General features: G+C 54.2%; 1 protein-coding gene across 1 annotated transcript in view; it reads right to left on the reverse strand.

The window, feature by feature from the left end:
• Positions 1–4,065: 4,065 nt before the first annotated feature.
• The window catches only part of LOC123751636 (putative golgin subfamily A member 6-like protein 19), a 174,579-nt gene continuing 165,298 nt past the window's right edge, over positions 4,066–13,346 (reverse strand). The window contains exon 5 of the mRNA XM_069325201.1: positions 4,066–4,120. Coding sequence (XP_069181302.1) covers positions 4,066–4,120 — 55 coding nt within the window. The remainder of the gene's footprint in view (positions 4,121–13,346) is intronic.

The raw sequence follows: 13,346 nt of genomic DNA on the forward strand, positions 1-13,346 counted from the left end.
CGTTGCCACGTTCCGTCGCAGCTGAGAGGAACACATGTTGTGCCCAGTTTGAAGGAGAGCTTAGTGAGCCTGGAAGTAGCAGACTCGGGCATCCGGACTACTCTACAATATACCCTGGTAGTTTGTGCCTGTTTTTGTCCCTAACAGACTTGGTGCACAGAGGCACACATAGGCAGGGTGACATCGGCAGCATATGGGACGCTGTCAAACATTAGAACGTTGTTTTAAAACCTAAATTAGGACACGTTCAATACAATCTACACGGCTTTTATTAGAACATTACTGGAATATGCAGCACCTGCTTGGAATCCATATCTTGTGACACAAAACTAAAATTGAAAAAGTGCGCAGGATTGCTACTAGATTACTGTCATAGCTTAGAGGGTTAAGTTATGAAGATAGTCTGACTGAACGAGATTTCACAACATTGGAGGACAGAAGAAATAGAGGAGATGTGATAAAACATACAAGATATGGATATAAATGCACTAGAACGCGTCCAACGTAGGATGACAAAGTTAATCCTACAAATTAGAAACCCTTCATATGAAGAGAGATTGACAAAGTTTAATTTACATTCTCTTGAGAAACGAAGAATTAGGGGTGACATGATTGTGGTGTGCAAGACAATCACACATTCAGGTGTATGCAGTCACAGTGAGGTGTGTTACCTAGATTCTGAAAAGGACTTTGAACCTTGTCATCCTACGCTGGATACGTTCAAGTGAATTTATATCCATTCTATAGCTCTGCGACCAAAACTGAACTGCATAATCTAAATGGGGCCTAACCAAGATTTACCAAGAACAAGATTTAGCTGAAGAACAACACCAAGTGTCTTATTACTAACGCTTCGATAAATAAATCCCAGTGTCATATTTGCCTTACAAAGAACATGTATGCATTGATTTTTGAGTTTTAAATTCTTAATTATCATAACTCCCAGATCCCTTTCGCAATCTCCACATCATCTAGCTTGTATTTTGTAACTCTATCATCATTGCCTAGCCTTAAAACCTTACATTTGTCAGCACTAAACTGCATCGGCCAATCTTTTGACCATATCACAACCTTACTTAGATCGTCTTGAAGTGAGTGAGAGTATTTTTCCGCATTTATTACCCTCCCGATTTTTGTATCATCGGTAAGTTTTCCAATATTGCTGCTCAAACCAGAATTTAAATCATTTAAATATATTATGAATAACAGAGGTTCCAGGACAGAGCCTTGGGACACTCCATTTACAACATTGATTTACCCCATGCCCTAATCCAATTTAATATAGCACCCCCAATACCGTGAGCTTCTATTACCGTGTAAGATAATGGAAGTAGGGGTCCCTTGATTGCTTCAAGCGTAGGTTTGATATATATGAATGAGATTGGGTGGATATAAATAGGAGCTGCCTTGTATGGGCCAATAGCCCTTCTGCAGTTATCTTCATTCTTATGTTCTTTTTAATCAGTCTTTCGTGTGGCACTGTATCAAAAGCTTTGCTAAAGTCAAGGTATACAACATTACAAACTTTACCACTAATATCTGCCTCAACTATGCTGGAATAAAATAATAGCAAAATTGTTAAACATGAACGGCCATTTTTAAAACCATGTTGTGAATAGTTTATTAATTAATGCTTTTCAAGATGAAGACGAATGATATATTCAGTTATCGAGCCAAGTAACTTTTCCACAATAGACGTTTAGCTACTTGGCCGACAGTTTGACTCAAGTGATCTATCGTCTTTCTTGAATGTTGGTACCACATTAGCAACATTCTTATGTTTTTATGCATTGTAATAGTTGCCGGATAGAGAGCATATTGCACTCTACACACTATAGTTGCCGGATACAGAACATATTGCACTCTCCACACTATAGTTGCCGGATACAGGACATATTGCACTCTACACACTATAGTTGCCGGATACAGGACATATTGCACTCTACACGGTAATGGTTGCCGGATACAGAACATATTGCATTCTGCGCGATAATGGTTGCCGGATACAGAACATATTGCACTCTGCACACTTTTGTTGCCGGATGCAGAACATATTGCACTCTACACGGTAATGGTTGCCGGATACAGAACATATTGCACTCTGCACACTTTTGTTGCCGGATGCAGAACATATTGCACTCTACACGGTAATGGTTGCCGGATACAGAACATATTGCATTCTGCACGGTAATGGCTGCCGGATACAGAACATATTGCACTCTACACGGTAATGGCTGCCGGATGCAGAACATATTGCACTCTACACGGTAATGGCTGCCGGATGTAGAACATATTGCACTCTACACGGTAATGGCTGCCGGATGCAGAACACATTGCACTCTACATAGTAATGTCTGCCGGATGCAGAACACATTGCACTCTACACGGTAATGGCTGCCGGATGCAGAGCACATTGCACTCTACACGGTAATGGCTGCCGGATGCAGAACATATTGCACTCTACACGGTAATGGCTGCCGGATGCAGAACATATTGCACTCTACACGGTAATGGCTGCCGGCTACTCATAGAGGTTCACAGTACTGGGGGGGGGGTACTATCTTAGGTTGGACGAGGGGCATGGCTATACCAAAGGAAACAGAGAGTAGTATAAATGGGGTTAAGTCAGACTGGGAAAATGTTTTAAGTGGAGTGCCTCAAGGCTCTGTCCTGGGTCCTGTGTTATTCATAATATTTAAATGATTTAAATTCAGGTTTGAACAGGAATATTTGCAAATTAGCCGATGATACAAAAATCGAGAGGGAAATAAACACGGAAAAGATCCTATCCCTTCAGGGCAATCTAAATAGGGTTTTGAAATGGTCAAAAGAGTGGCAGATGCAGTTTTATGCTGACATATTTAAGGTTTTGAGGCTAAGTAATGATGATATAGTTACAAGATACGAGCTAGATGGTGTTGAGATTGCGAAGTCGGATTGTGAAAGGGATCTGGGATTTATAATATGTAAGAATTTAAAACTCAAAAAAATCAATGCATAAATGTTCTTAATAAGACAAATAGGACATTGGAATTTATTTATCTAAGCGTTAGTAATAAGACACCTGGTGTTGTTCTTCAGCTATATCTTGCTCTTGTTAACCCCATTTAGATTATGCAGTCCAATTTTGGTCTCTATACTACAGAATGGATATAAATTCATCAGAACGCGTCCACCGTAGGATGACGAAGTTAATCCCGCAAATTAGTAACCTGTCATATGAAGAAAGATTGACAAAACTAAAATTACATTATCTAGAAAGGCAAAAAATTAGGAGTGACATGATAGAGGTGTACAAGTGGATGAATGGACATAACAAAGGGGATTTTAATAAGGTATTAAAAGTATCACCACAAGACAGAACAGGAAATAATGGGTTTAAATTAGATTTGCTTAGATTTAGGAACAAACTGGGTAAAAACTGGTTCGATAACAGGATTTTTTATTTGAGGAACCAATTACTGTGTAACATAATAGAAGTAGGATCTCTTAATGGTTTCAAGCGTAGGTTAGAAATATATGAATGAGATTGGGTGTATATAAATTGGAGCTGCCTCGTTTGGGTCAATAGGCCTTCTGCAGTTACCTTTATTCCTATGTTCTAATGTTCTTATACAGAACATATTGCACTCTGGACGGCAATGGTTGCCGGATACAGAACATATTACACTCTTCACGGTAATGGGTATCTAAAACCGGACAAAGTTATTCAACCAGCTAGGTTATAATAACTTATCAGTTCCATGTAGTGGTCAGTGGATTTTACATACTGGTAGGAAGTTTTTCCAACATAACTTCCCTAAAGTTGTAACTGTGACCATCACTACAACAAATAATACCATCAGTACGACTGCAGCAGGAGAGACAACTATCTCCTTCAGTAGTCATGTCACACCAGGCAGACAGCAGCTGTCCCTCCTTGTGGGAGAGATCACTCACCTCCGTCAGTAGTCATGTCACACCAGGCAGACACCAGCTGCCCCTCCCTGTGGGAGAGATTACTCACCTCCGTCAGTAGTCATGTCACACCAGGCAGACACCAGCTGCCCCTCCCTGTGGGAGAGATTACTCACCTCCGTCAGTAGTCATGTCACACCTGGCAGACAGCAGTCGTCCCTCCCTGTGGGAAAGATCACAACTCATAAAACACCTCAACATTTCACCAGGTGAAGGCCTGGACATCACCCATATATTGTGGGAGATGTGCAGCAGCTACATAAAACTCTCCAGAACCAAGCATGTTAATCATTACTATGGAGACTAAGCCCACATCACGGATAATGTCCTCCTGTTTGAGTCCAGGCCCCGCACACCATTTTGTATGACTCATGCTGAGTCACTCATTCTGAGGCACTCATATTGAGTCACACTGACTCACTTGTTTTGAGTCACTCATCCTGAGACACTCATACTGAGTCTCATTGACTTACTGATATAATCACTTTTATTGAGTCGCTTACAATAAGTCACTCACACTGATTCATTTATACTGAATCATACAAAGTCACTCCTACATAGTTCCTCATTCTGATTCACCCTCATGAAATCACTCAATCTGAGTAACTCACTTTGAATCACTTGAATTTAGTCATTGTTACTGCGCATCTGCCATTGATTGATCAATACAGCATCACTCGTGCTAAAGCACGCATAATCGGTCACTCACACTGAGTCAGACACTTGTGTCACTATTACTGAGTCACACATCTGAGTTGTGGAAAATGTTTATTATATTGCCTATCAACAAGGTATTTTGTGGTGTGAGAGCATGAACTCCCCCTAAGTGTTTCCCCTAGCAACACCCGCCCAACGCCAGTCTACACGCTGTGGTACCCTATTCACCACATTTCTCCAGTCAGATTCCTTTCCATTTAGCATGATCTTTTGTTTTCTTTGTTTTAACCATTGTTTTATTCATTTTAGTGTTATACCATTTATCCTATGTGTCTAATTTCCTCGCTAGTCTTTCATGTGGTATCTTGTATCAAAAGCATTGTCAAAGTCCATATATACTACATCTGCTGGAAATCCTTTGTCTGGGTAGCTCGTTACCGTTTCAAAAAATGTGATCTATTTTTAACAAACCTATGTTGTGTTGATTTTACAAGATTGCTCACTGAGATGGTGGATGATTCTATCCCTTACGATTCTCCTCATGAGCTTACAGATGTGTGATGTCAAATCAGTTTTCTACTGAGCTTTCTGCCTTCTTTGGGGGAAATAGGGGGTGACAATGGAGGGTAGAAATAGCCCAAGCTACTCTATCCTTTTGAGAGGTATCATTGTCTCAATAAACGTACTTGAACTTAAAGGGGTGACATATGTATATTTCCAATCTAGGGAAACTATCCCGTGGCCCAGAGATTTTCTGAAAATGAGTTTCAGTTGTAGGTATAGTTCCTCTACCAGTTCCTTTACGGCTTTGGATTTAATTCCATCCATACCTGGGGTGTTTGAGTATCATAGATTGTCAGTGCTCTTCCTGGTAATGTCGCCCGTTATGGGTATATCTCTTAATTCGTTCTCTTCACCTCCTTCAAACAATTGTGTGGGTATTGGGATGTCATCTAATCTTTCTAGTGTAAATACTGATGTAAAGTATTCATTCAGAGTTCTTGCTACCCTTTTATCGTCCATTATAATTTGGTTAGTTTCATCTTTCTAGGGTCCTACCCTAGAAGTCTTTTGTTTAGTTTTACTTCTTATATAGGCATAGGACAACTTTGTTTTAGTTTTTTTATGTTTTGAGCAAGTTGTTTTTCGTAGTTTCTTTTGGCTGATCTGACTTCCTAGGTAGCTGAGTTTAAAGCTTTTCATATATCTCATAATGATGTTCATCATGGATTTATACCTCCTCCAAAATCGTTTATATTTTATAATTGTATAATTTTATAGCTCTACTTTTATTCGGTGTTAGCTGACTGACCATATGTTTAAGCATGTGTGGGCCGATAAATTAGCAATTAAAATTCAGTAACCAGGAACCGGCTCTCCCAACTCCGGGGTGGAGGGAAGTCAACTCCTGGGTGGAGGGTCGTCAACTCCTGGGTGGAGGGACGTCAACTCCGGGTTGGAGGGACGTCAACTCCTGGGTGGAGGGACGTCAACTCCGGGGTGGAGGGACGTCAACTCCTGGGTGGAGGGACGTCAACTCCTGGGTGGAGGGACGTCAACTCCTGGGTGGAGGGACGTCAACTCCTGGGTGGAGGGACGTCAACTCCGGGGTGGAGGGACGTCAACTCCGGGGTGGAGGGACGTCAACTCCGGGGTGGTGGGACGTCAACTCCTGGGTGGAGGGACGTCAACTCCTGGGTGGAGGGACGTCAACTCCTGGGTGGAGGGACGTCAACTCCGGGGTGGAGGGACGTCAACTCCTGGTTGGAGGGACGTCAACTCCGGGGTGGAGGGACGTCAACTCCTGGGTTGAGGGACGTCAACTCCGGGGTGGAGGGACGTCAACTCCTGGGTGGAGGGACGTCAACTCCGGGGTGGAGGGACGTCAACTCCTGGGTGGAGGGACGTCAACTCCGGGGTGGAGGGACGTCAACTCCGGGGTGGAGGGACGTCAACTCCTGGGTGGAGGGACGTCAACTCCGGGGTAGAGGGACGTCAGCTCCGGGGTGGAGGGACGTCAACTCCGGGGTGGAGGGACGTCAACGCCGGGGTGGAGGGACGTCAACTCAGGGGTGGAGGGACGTCAACTCCTGGGTGGAGGGACGTCAACTCCGGGGTGGAGGGACGTCAACTCCTGGGTGGAGGGACGTCAACTCCGGGGTGGAGGGACGTCAACTCCGGGGTAGAGGGAGGTCAGCTCCGGGGTGGAGGGACGTCAACTCCGGGGTGGAGGGACGTCAACGCCGGGGTGGAGGGACGTCAACTCAGGGGTGGAGGGACGTCAACTCCTGGGTGGAGGGACGTCAACTCCGGGGTCGAGGGACGTCAACTCCTGGGTGGAGGGACGTCAACTCCGGGGTGGAGGGACGTCAACTCCGTGGTGGAGTGACGTCAACTCCGGGGTGGAGGGACGTCAACTCCGGGGTAGAGGGACGTCAGCTCCGGGGTGGAGGGACGTCAACTCAGGGGTAGAGGGACGTCAACGCCGGGGTGGAGGGACGTCAACTCCGGGGGTGGAGGGACGTCAACTCCGGGTGGAGGGACGTCTACTCCGGGGTGGAGGAACGTCAACTCCGGGGTGGAGGGACGTCAACTCCGGGGTGGAGGGACGTCAACTTCGGTGTGGAGGAACGTCAACTCCGGGGTGGAGGGACGTCAACTCCGGGGAGGAGGGACGTCAACTTCGGTGTGGAGGAACGTCAACTCCGGGGTGGAGGGACGTCAACTCCGGGGTGGAGGGACGTCAACTTCGGTGTGGAGGGACGTCAACTCTGGGGTGGAGGGACGTCAACTCCGGGGTGGAGGGACGTCAACTCCGGGGTAGAGGGACGTCAACTCCTGGGTTGGAGGGACGTCAACTCCTGGGTGGAGGGACGTCAACTCCGGGGTGGAGGGACGTCAACTCCGGGGTGGAGGGACGTCAACTCCGGGGTGGTGGGACGTCAACTCCTGGGTGGAGGGACGTCAACTCCTGGGTGGAGGGACGTCAACTCCTCGGTGGAGGGACGTCAACTCCGGGGTGGAGGGACGTCAACTCCTGGTTGGAGGGACGTCAACTCCGGGGTGGAGGGACGTCAACTCCTGGGTTGAGGGACGTCAACTCCGGGGTGGAGGGACGTCAACTCCTGGGTGGAGGGACGTCAACTCCGGGGTGGAGGGACGTCAACTCCGGGGTGGAGGGACGTCAACTCCTGGGTGGAGGGACGTCAACTCCGGAGTGGAGGGACGTCAACTCCGTGGTGGAGGGACGTCAACTCCTGGGTGGAGGGACGTCAACTCCGGGGTAGAGGGACGTCAGCTCCGGGGTGGAGGGACGTCAACTCCGGGGTGGAGGGACGTCAACGCCGGGGTGGAGGGACGTCAACTCAGGGGTGGAGGGACGTCAACTCCTGGGTGGAGGGACGTCAACTCCGGGGTGGAGGGACGTCAACTCCTGGGTGGAGGGACGTCAACTCCGGGGTGGAGGGACGTCAACTCCGGGGTAGAGGGAGGTCAGCTCCGGGGTGGAGGAACGTCAACTCCGGGGTGGAGGGACGTCAACGCCGGGGTGGAGGGACGTCAACTCAGAGGTGGAGGGACGTCAACTCCTGGGTGGAGGGACGTCAACTCCGGGGTGGAGGGACGTCAACTCCTGGGTGGAGGGACGTCAACTCCGGGGTGGAGGGACGTCAACTCCGTGGTGGAGTGACGTCAACTCCGGGGTGGAGGGACGTCAGCTCCGGGGTGGAGGGACGTCAACTCAGGGGTAGAGGGACGTCAACGCCGGGGTGGAGGGACGTCAACTCCGGGGGTGGAGGGACGTCAACTCCGGGTGGAGGGACGTCTACTCCGGGGTGGAGGAACGTCAACTCCGGGGTGGAGGGACGTCAACTCCGGGGTAGAAGGACGTCAACGCCGGGGTGGAGGGACGTCAACTCCGGGGGTGGAGGGACGTCAACTCCGGGTGGAGGGACGTCTACTCCGGGGTGGAGGAACGTCAACTCCGGGGTGGAGGGACGTCAACTCCGGGGTGGAGGGACGTCAACTTCGGTGTGGAGGAACGTCAACTCCGGGGTGTAGGGACGTCAACTCCGGGGTGGAGGGACGTCAACTTCGGTGTGGAGGAACGTCAACTCCGGGGTGGAGGGACGTCAACTCCGGGGTGGAGGGACGTCAACTTCGGTGTGGAGGGACGTCAACTCCGGGGTAGAGGGACGTCAACTCCGGGGTGGAGGGACGTCAACTCCGGGGTGGAGGGACGTCAACTCCGGGGTGGTGGGACGTCAACTCCTGGGTGGAGGGACGTCAACTCCTGGGTGGAGGGACGTCAACTCCTGGGTGGAGGGACGTCAACTCCGGGGTGGAGGGACGTCAACTCCTGGTTGGAGGGACGTCAACTCCGGGGTGGAGGGACGTCAACTCCTGGGTTGAGGGACGTCAACTCCGGGGTGGAGGGACGTCAACTCCTGGGTGGAGGGACGTCAACTCCGGGGTGGAGGGACGTCAACTCCGGGGTGGAGGGACGTCAACTCCTGGGTGGAGGGACGTCAACTCCGGGGTGGAGGGACGTCAACTCCGTGGTGGAGGGACGTCAACTCCTGGGTGGAGGGACGTCAACTCCGGGGTAGAGGGACGTCAGCTCCGGGGTGGAGGGACGTCAACTCCGGGGTGGAGGGACGTCAACGCCGGGGTGGAGGGACGTCAACTCAGGGGTGGAGGGACGTCAACTCCTGGGTGGAGGGACGTCAACTCCGGGGTGGAGGGACGTCAACTCCTGGGTGGAGGGACGTCAACTCCGGGGTGGAGGGACGTCAACTCCGGGGTAGAGGGAGGTCAGCTCCGGGGTGGAGGAACGTCAACTCCGGGGTGGAGGGACGTCAACGCCGGGGTGGAGGGACGTCAACTCAGGGGTGGAGGGACGTCAACTCCTGGGTGGAGGGACGTCAACTCCGGGGTGGAGGGACGTCAACTCCTGGGTGGAGGGACGTCAACTCCGGGGTGGAGGGACGTCAACTCCGTGGTGGAGTGACGTCAACTCCGGGGTGGAGGGACGTCAGCTCCGGGGTGGAGGGACGTCAACTCAGGGGTAGAGGGACGTCAACGCCGGGGTGGAGGGACGTCAACTCCGGGGGTGGAGGGACGTCAACGCCGGGGTGGAGGGACGTCAACTCCGGGGGTGGAGGGACGTCAACTCCGGGTGGAGGGACGTCTACTCCGGGGTGGAGGAACGTCAACTCCGGGGTGGAGGGACGTTAACTCCGGGGTAGAAGGACGTCAACGCCGGGGTGGAGGGACGTCAACTCCGGGGGTGGAGGGACGTCAACTCCGGGTGGAGGGACGTCTACTCCGGGGTGGAGGAACGTCAACTCCGGGGTGGAGGGACGTCAACTCCGGGGTGGAGGGACGTCAACTTCGGTGTGGAGGAACGTCAACTCCGGGGTGTAGGGACGTCAACTCCGGGGTGGAGGGACGTCAACTTCGGTGTGGAGGAACGTCAACTCCGGGGTGGAGGGACGTCAACTCCGGGGTGGAGGGACGTCAACTTCGGTGTAGAGGGACGTCAACTCCGGGGTGGAGGGACGTCAACTCCGGGGTGGAGGGACGTCAACTCCGGGGTAGAGGGACGTCAACTCCGGGGTGGAGGGACGTCAACTCCGGGGTGGAGGGACGTCAACTTCGGGGTGGAGGGACGTCAACTCCGGGGTGGAGGGACGTCAACTCCGGGGTGGAGGGACGTCAACTCCGGGGTGGAGGGACGTCAACTCCGTGGTGGAGGGACGTCAACTCCAGGGTGGAGGGACGTCAACTCCGGGGTGGAGGGACGTCAACTCCGGGGTGGAGGGACGTCAACTCCGGGGAAGAGGGACGTCAACTCCGGGGTGGAGGGACGTCAACTCCGGGGTGGAGGGACGTCAACTTCGGTGTGGAGGAACGTCAACTCCGGGGTGGAGGGACGTCAACTCCGGGGTGGAGGGACGTCAACTTCGGTGTGGAGGGACGTCAACTCCGGGGTGGAGGGACGTCAACTCCGGGGTGGAGGGACGTCAACTCCGGGGTAGAGGGACGTCAACTCCGGGGTGGAGGGACGTCAACTCTGGGGTGGAGGGACGTCAACTTCGGGGTGGAGGGACGTCAACTCCGGGGTGGAGGGACGTCAACTCCGGGGTGGAGGGACGTCAACTCCGGGGTGGAGGGACGTCAACGCCGGGGTGGAGGGACGTCAACTCAGGGGTGGAGGGACGTCAACTCCTGGGTGGAGGGACGTCAACTCCGGGGTGGAGGGACGTCAACTCCTGGGTGGAGGGACGTCAACTCCGGGGTGGAGGGACGTCAACTCCGGGGTAGAGGGAGGTCAGCTCCGGGGTGGAGGAACGTCAACTCCGGGGTGGAGGGACGTCAACGCCGGGGTGGAGGGACGTCAACTCAGGGGTGGAGGGACGTCAACTCCTGGGTGGAGGGACGTCAACTCCGGGGTGGAGGGACGTCAACTCCTGGGTGGAGGGACGTCAACTCCGGGGTGGAGGGACGTCAACTCCGTGGTGGAGTGACGTCAACTCCGGGGTGGAGGGACGTCAGCTCCGGGGTGGAGGGACGTCAACTCAGGGGTAGAGGGACGTCAACGCCGGGGTGGAGGGACGTCAACTCCGGGGGTGGAGGGACGTCAACTCCGGGTGGAGGGACTTCTACTCCGGGGTGGAGGAACGTCAACTCCGGGGTGGAGGGACGTTAACTCCGGGGTAGAAGGACGTCAACGCCGGGGTGGAGGGACGTCAACTCCGGGGGTGGAGGGACGTCAACTCCGGGTGGAGGGACGTCTACTCCGGGGTGGAGGAACGTCAACTCCGGGGTGGAGGGACGTCAACTCCGGGGTGGAGGGACGTCAACTTCGGTGTGGAGGAACGTCAACTCCGGGGTGTAGGGACGTCAACTCCGGGGTGGAGGGACGTCAACTTCGGTGTGGAGGAACGTCAACTCCGGGGTGGAGGGACGTCAACTCCGGGGTGGAGGGACGTCAACTTCGGTGTGGAGGGACGTCAACTCCGGGGTGGAGGGACGTCAACTCCGGGGTGGAGGGACGTCAACTCCGGGGTAGAGGGACGTCAACTCCGGGGTGGAGGGACGTCAACTCCGGGGTGGAGGGACGTCAACTCCGGGGTGGTGGGACGTCAACTCCTGGGTGGAGGGACGTCAACTCCTGGGTGGAGGGACGTCAACTCCTGGGTGGAGGGACGTCAACTCCGGGGTGGAGGGACGTCAACTCCTGGTTGGAGGGACGTCAACTCCGGGGTGGAGGGACGTCAACTCCTGGGTTGAGGGACGTCAACTCCGGGGTGGAGGGACGTCAACTCCTGGGTGGAGGGACGTCAACTCCGGGGTGGAGGGACGTCAACTCCGGGGTGGAGGGACGTCAACTCCTGGGTGGAGGGACGTCAACTCCGGGGTGGAGGGACGTCAACTCCGTGGTGGAGGGACGTCAACTCCTGGGTGGAGGGACGTCAACTCCGGGGTAGAGGGACGTCAGCTCCGGGGTGGAGGGACGTCAACTCCGGGGTGGAGGGACGTCAACGCCGGGGTGGAGGGACGTCAACTCAGGGGTGGAGGGACGTCAACTCCTGGGTGGAGGGACGTCAACTCCGGGGTGGAGGGACGTCAACTCCTGGGTGGAGGGACGTCAACTCCGGGGTGGAGGGACGTCAACTCCGGGGTAGAGGGAGGTCAGCTCCGGGGTGGAGGAACGTCAACTCCGGGGTGGAGGGACGTCAACGCCGGGGTGGAGGGACGTCAACTCAGGGGTGGAGGGACGTCAACTCCTGGGTGGAGGGACGTCAACTCCGGGGTGGAGGGACGTCAACTCCTGGGTGGAGGGACGTCAACTCCGGGGTGGAGGGACGTCAACTCCGTGGTGGAGTGACGTCAACTCCGGGGTGGAGGGACGTCAGCTCCGGGGTGGAGGGACGTCAACTCAGGGGTAGAGGGACGTCAACGCCGGGGTGGAGGGACGTCAACTCCGGGGGTGGAGGGACGTCAACTCCGGGTGGAGGGACGTCTACTCCGGGGTGGAGGAACGTCAACTCCGGGGTGGAGGGACGTTAACTCCGGGGTAGAAGGACGTCAACGCCGGGGTGGAGGGACGTCAACTCCGGGGGTGGAGGGACGTCAACTCCGGGTGGAGGGACGTCTACTCCGGGGTGGAGGAACGTCAACTCCGGGGTGGAGGGACGTCAACTCCGGGGTGGAGGGACGTCAACTTCGGTGTGGAGGAACGTCAACTCCGGGGTGTAGGGACGTCAACTCCGGGGTGGAGGGACGTCAACTTCGGTGTGGAGGAACGTCAACTCCGGGGTGGAGGGACGTCAACTCCGGGGTGGAGGGACGTCAACTTCGGTGTGGAGGGACGTCAACTCCGGGGTGGAGGGACGTCAACTCCGGGGTGGAGGGACGTCAACTCCGGGGTAGAGGGACGTCAACTCCGGGGTGGAGGGACGTCAACTCCGGGGTGGAGGGACGTCAACTTCGGGGTGGAGGGACGTCAACTCCGGGGTGGAGGGACGTCAACTCCGGGGTGGAGGGACGTCAACTCCGGGGTGGAGGGACGTCAACTCCGTGGTGGAGGGACGTCAACTCCAGGGTGGAGGGACGTCAACTCCGGGGTGGAGGGACGTCAACTCCTGGGTGGAGGGACGTCAACTCCGGGGAAGAGGGACGTCAACTCCGGGGTGGAGGGACGTCAACTCCGGGGTGGAGGGACGTCA

The sequence above is a fragment of the Procambarus clarkii genome, chromosome 15, assembly GCF_040958095.1.
Source record: "Procambarus clarkii isolate CNS0578487 chromosome 15, FALCON_Pclarkii_2.0, whole genome shotgun sequence".
Classification (NCBI taxonomy): domain Eukaryota; kingdom Metazoa; phylum Arthropoda; class Malacostraca; order Decapoda; family Cambaridae; genus Procambarus; species Procambarus clarkii.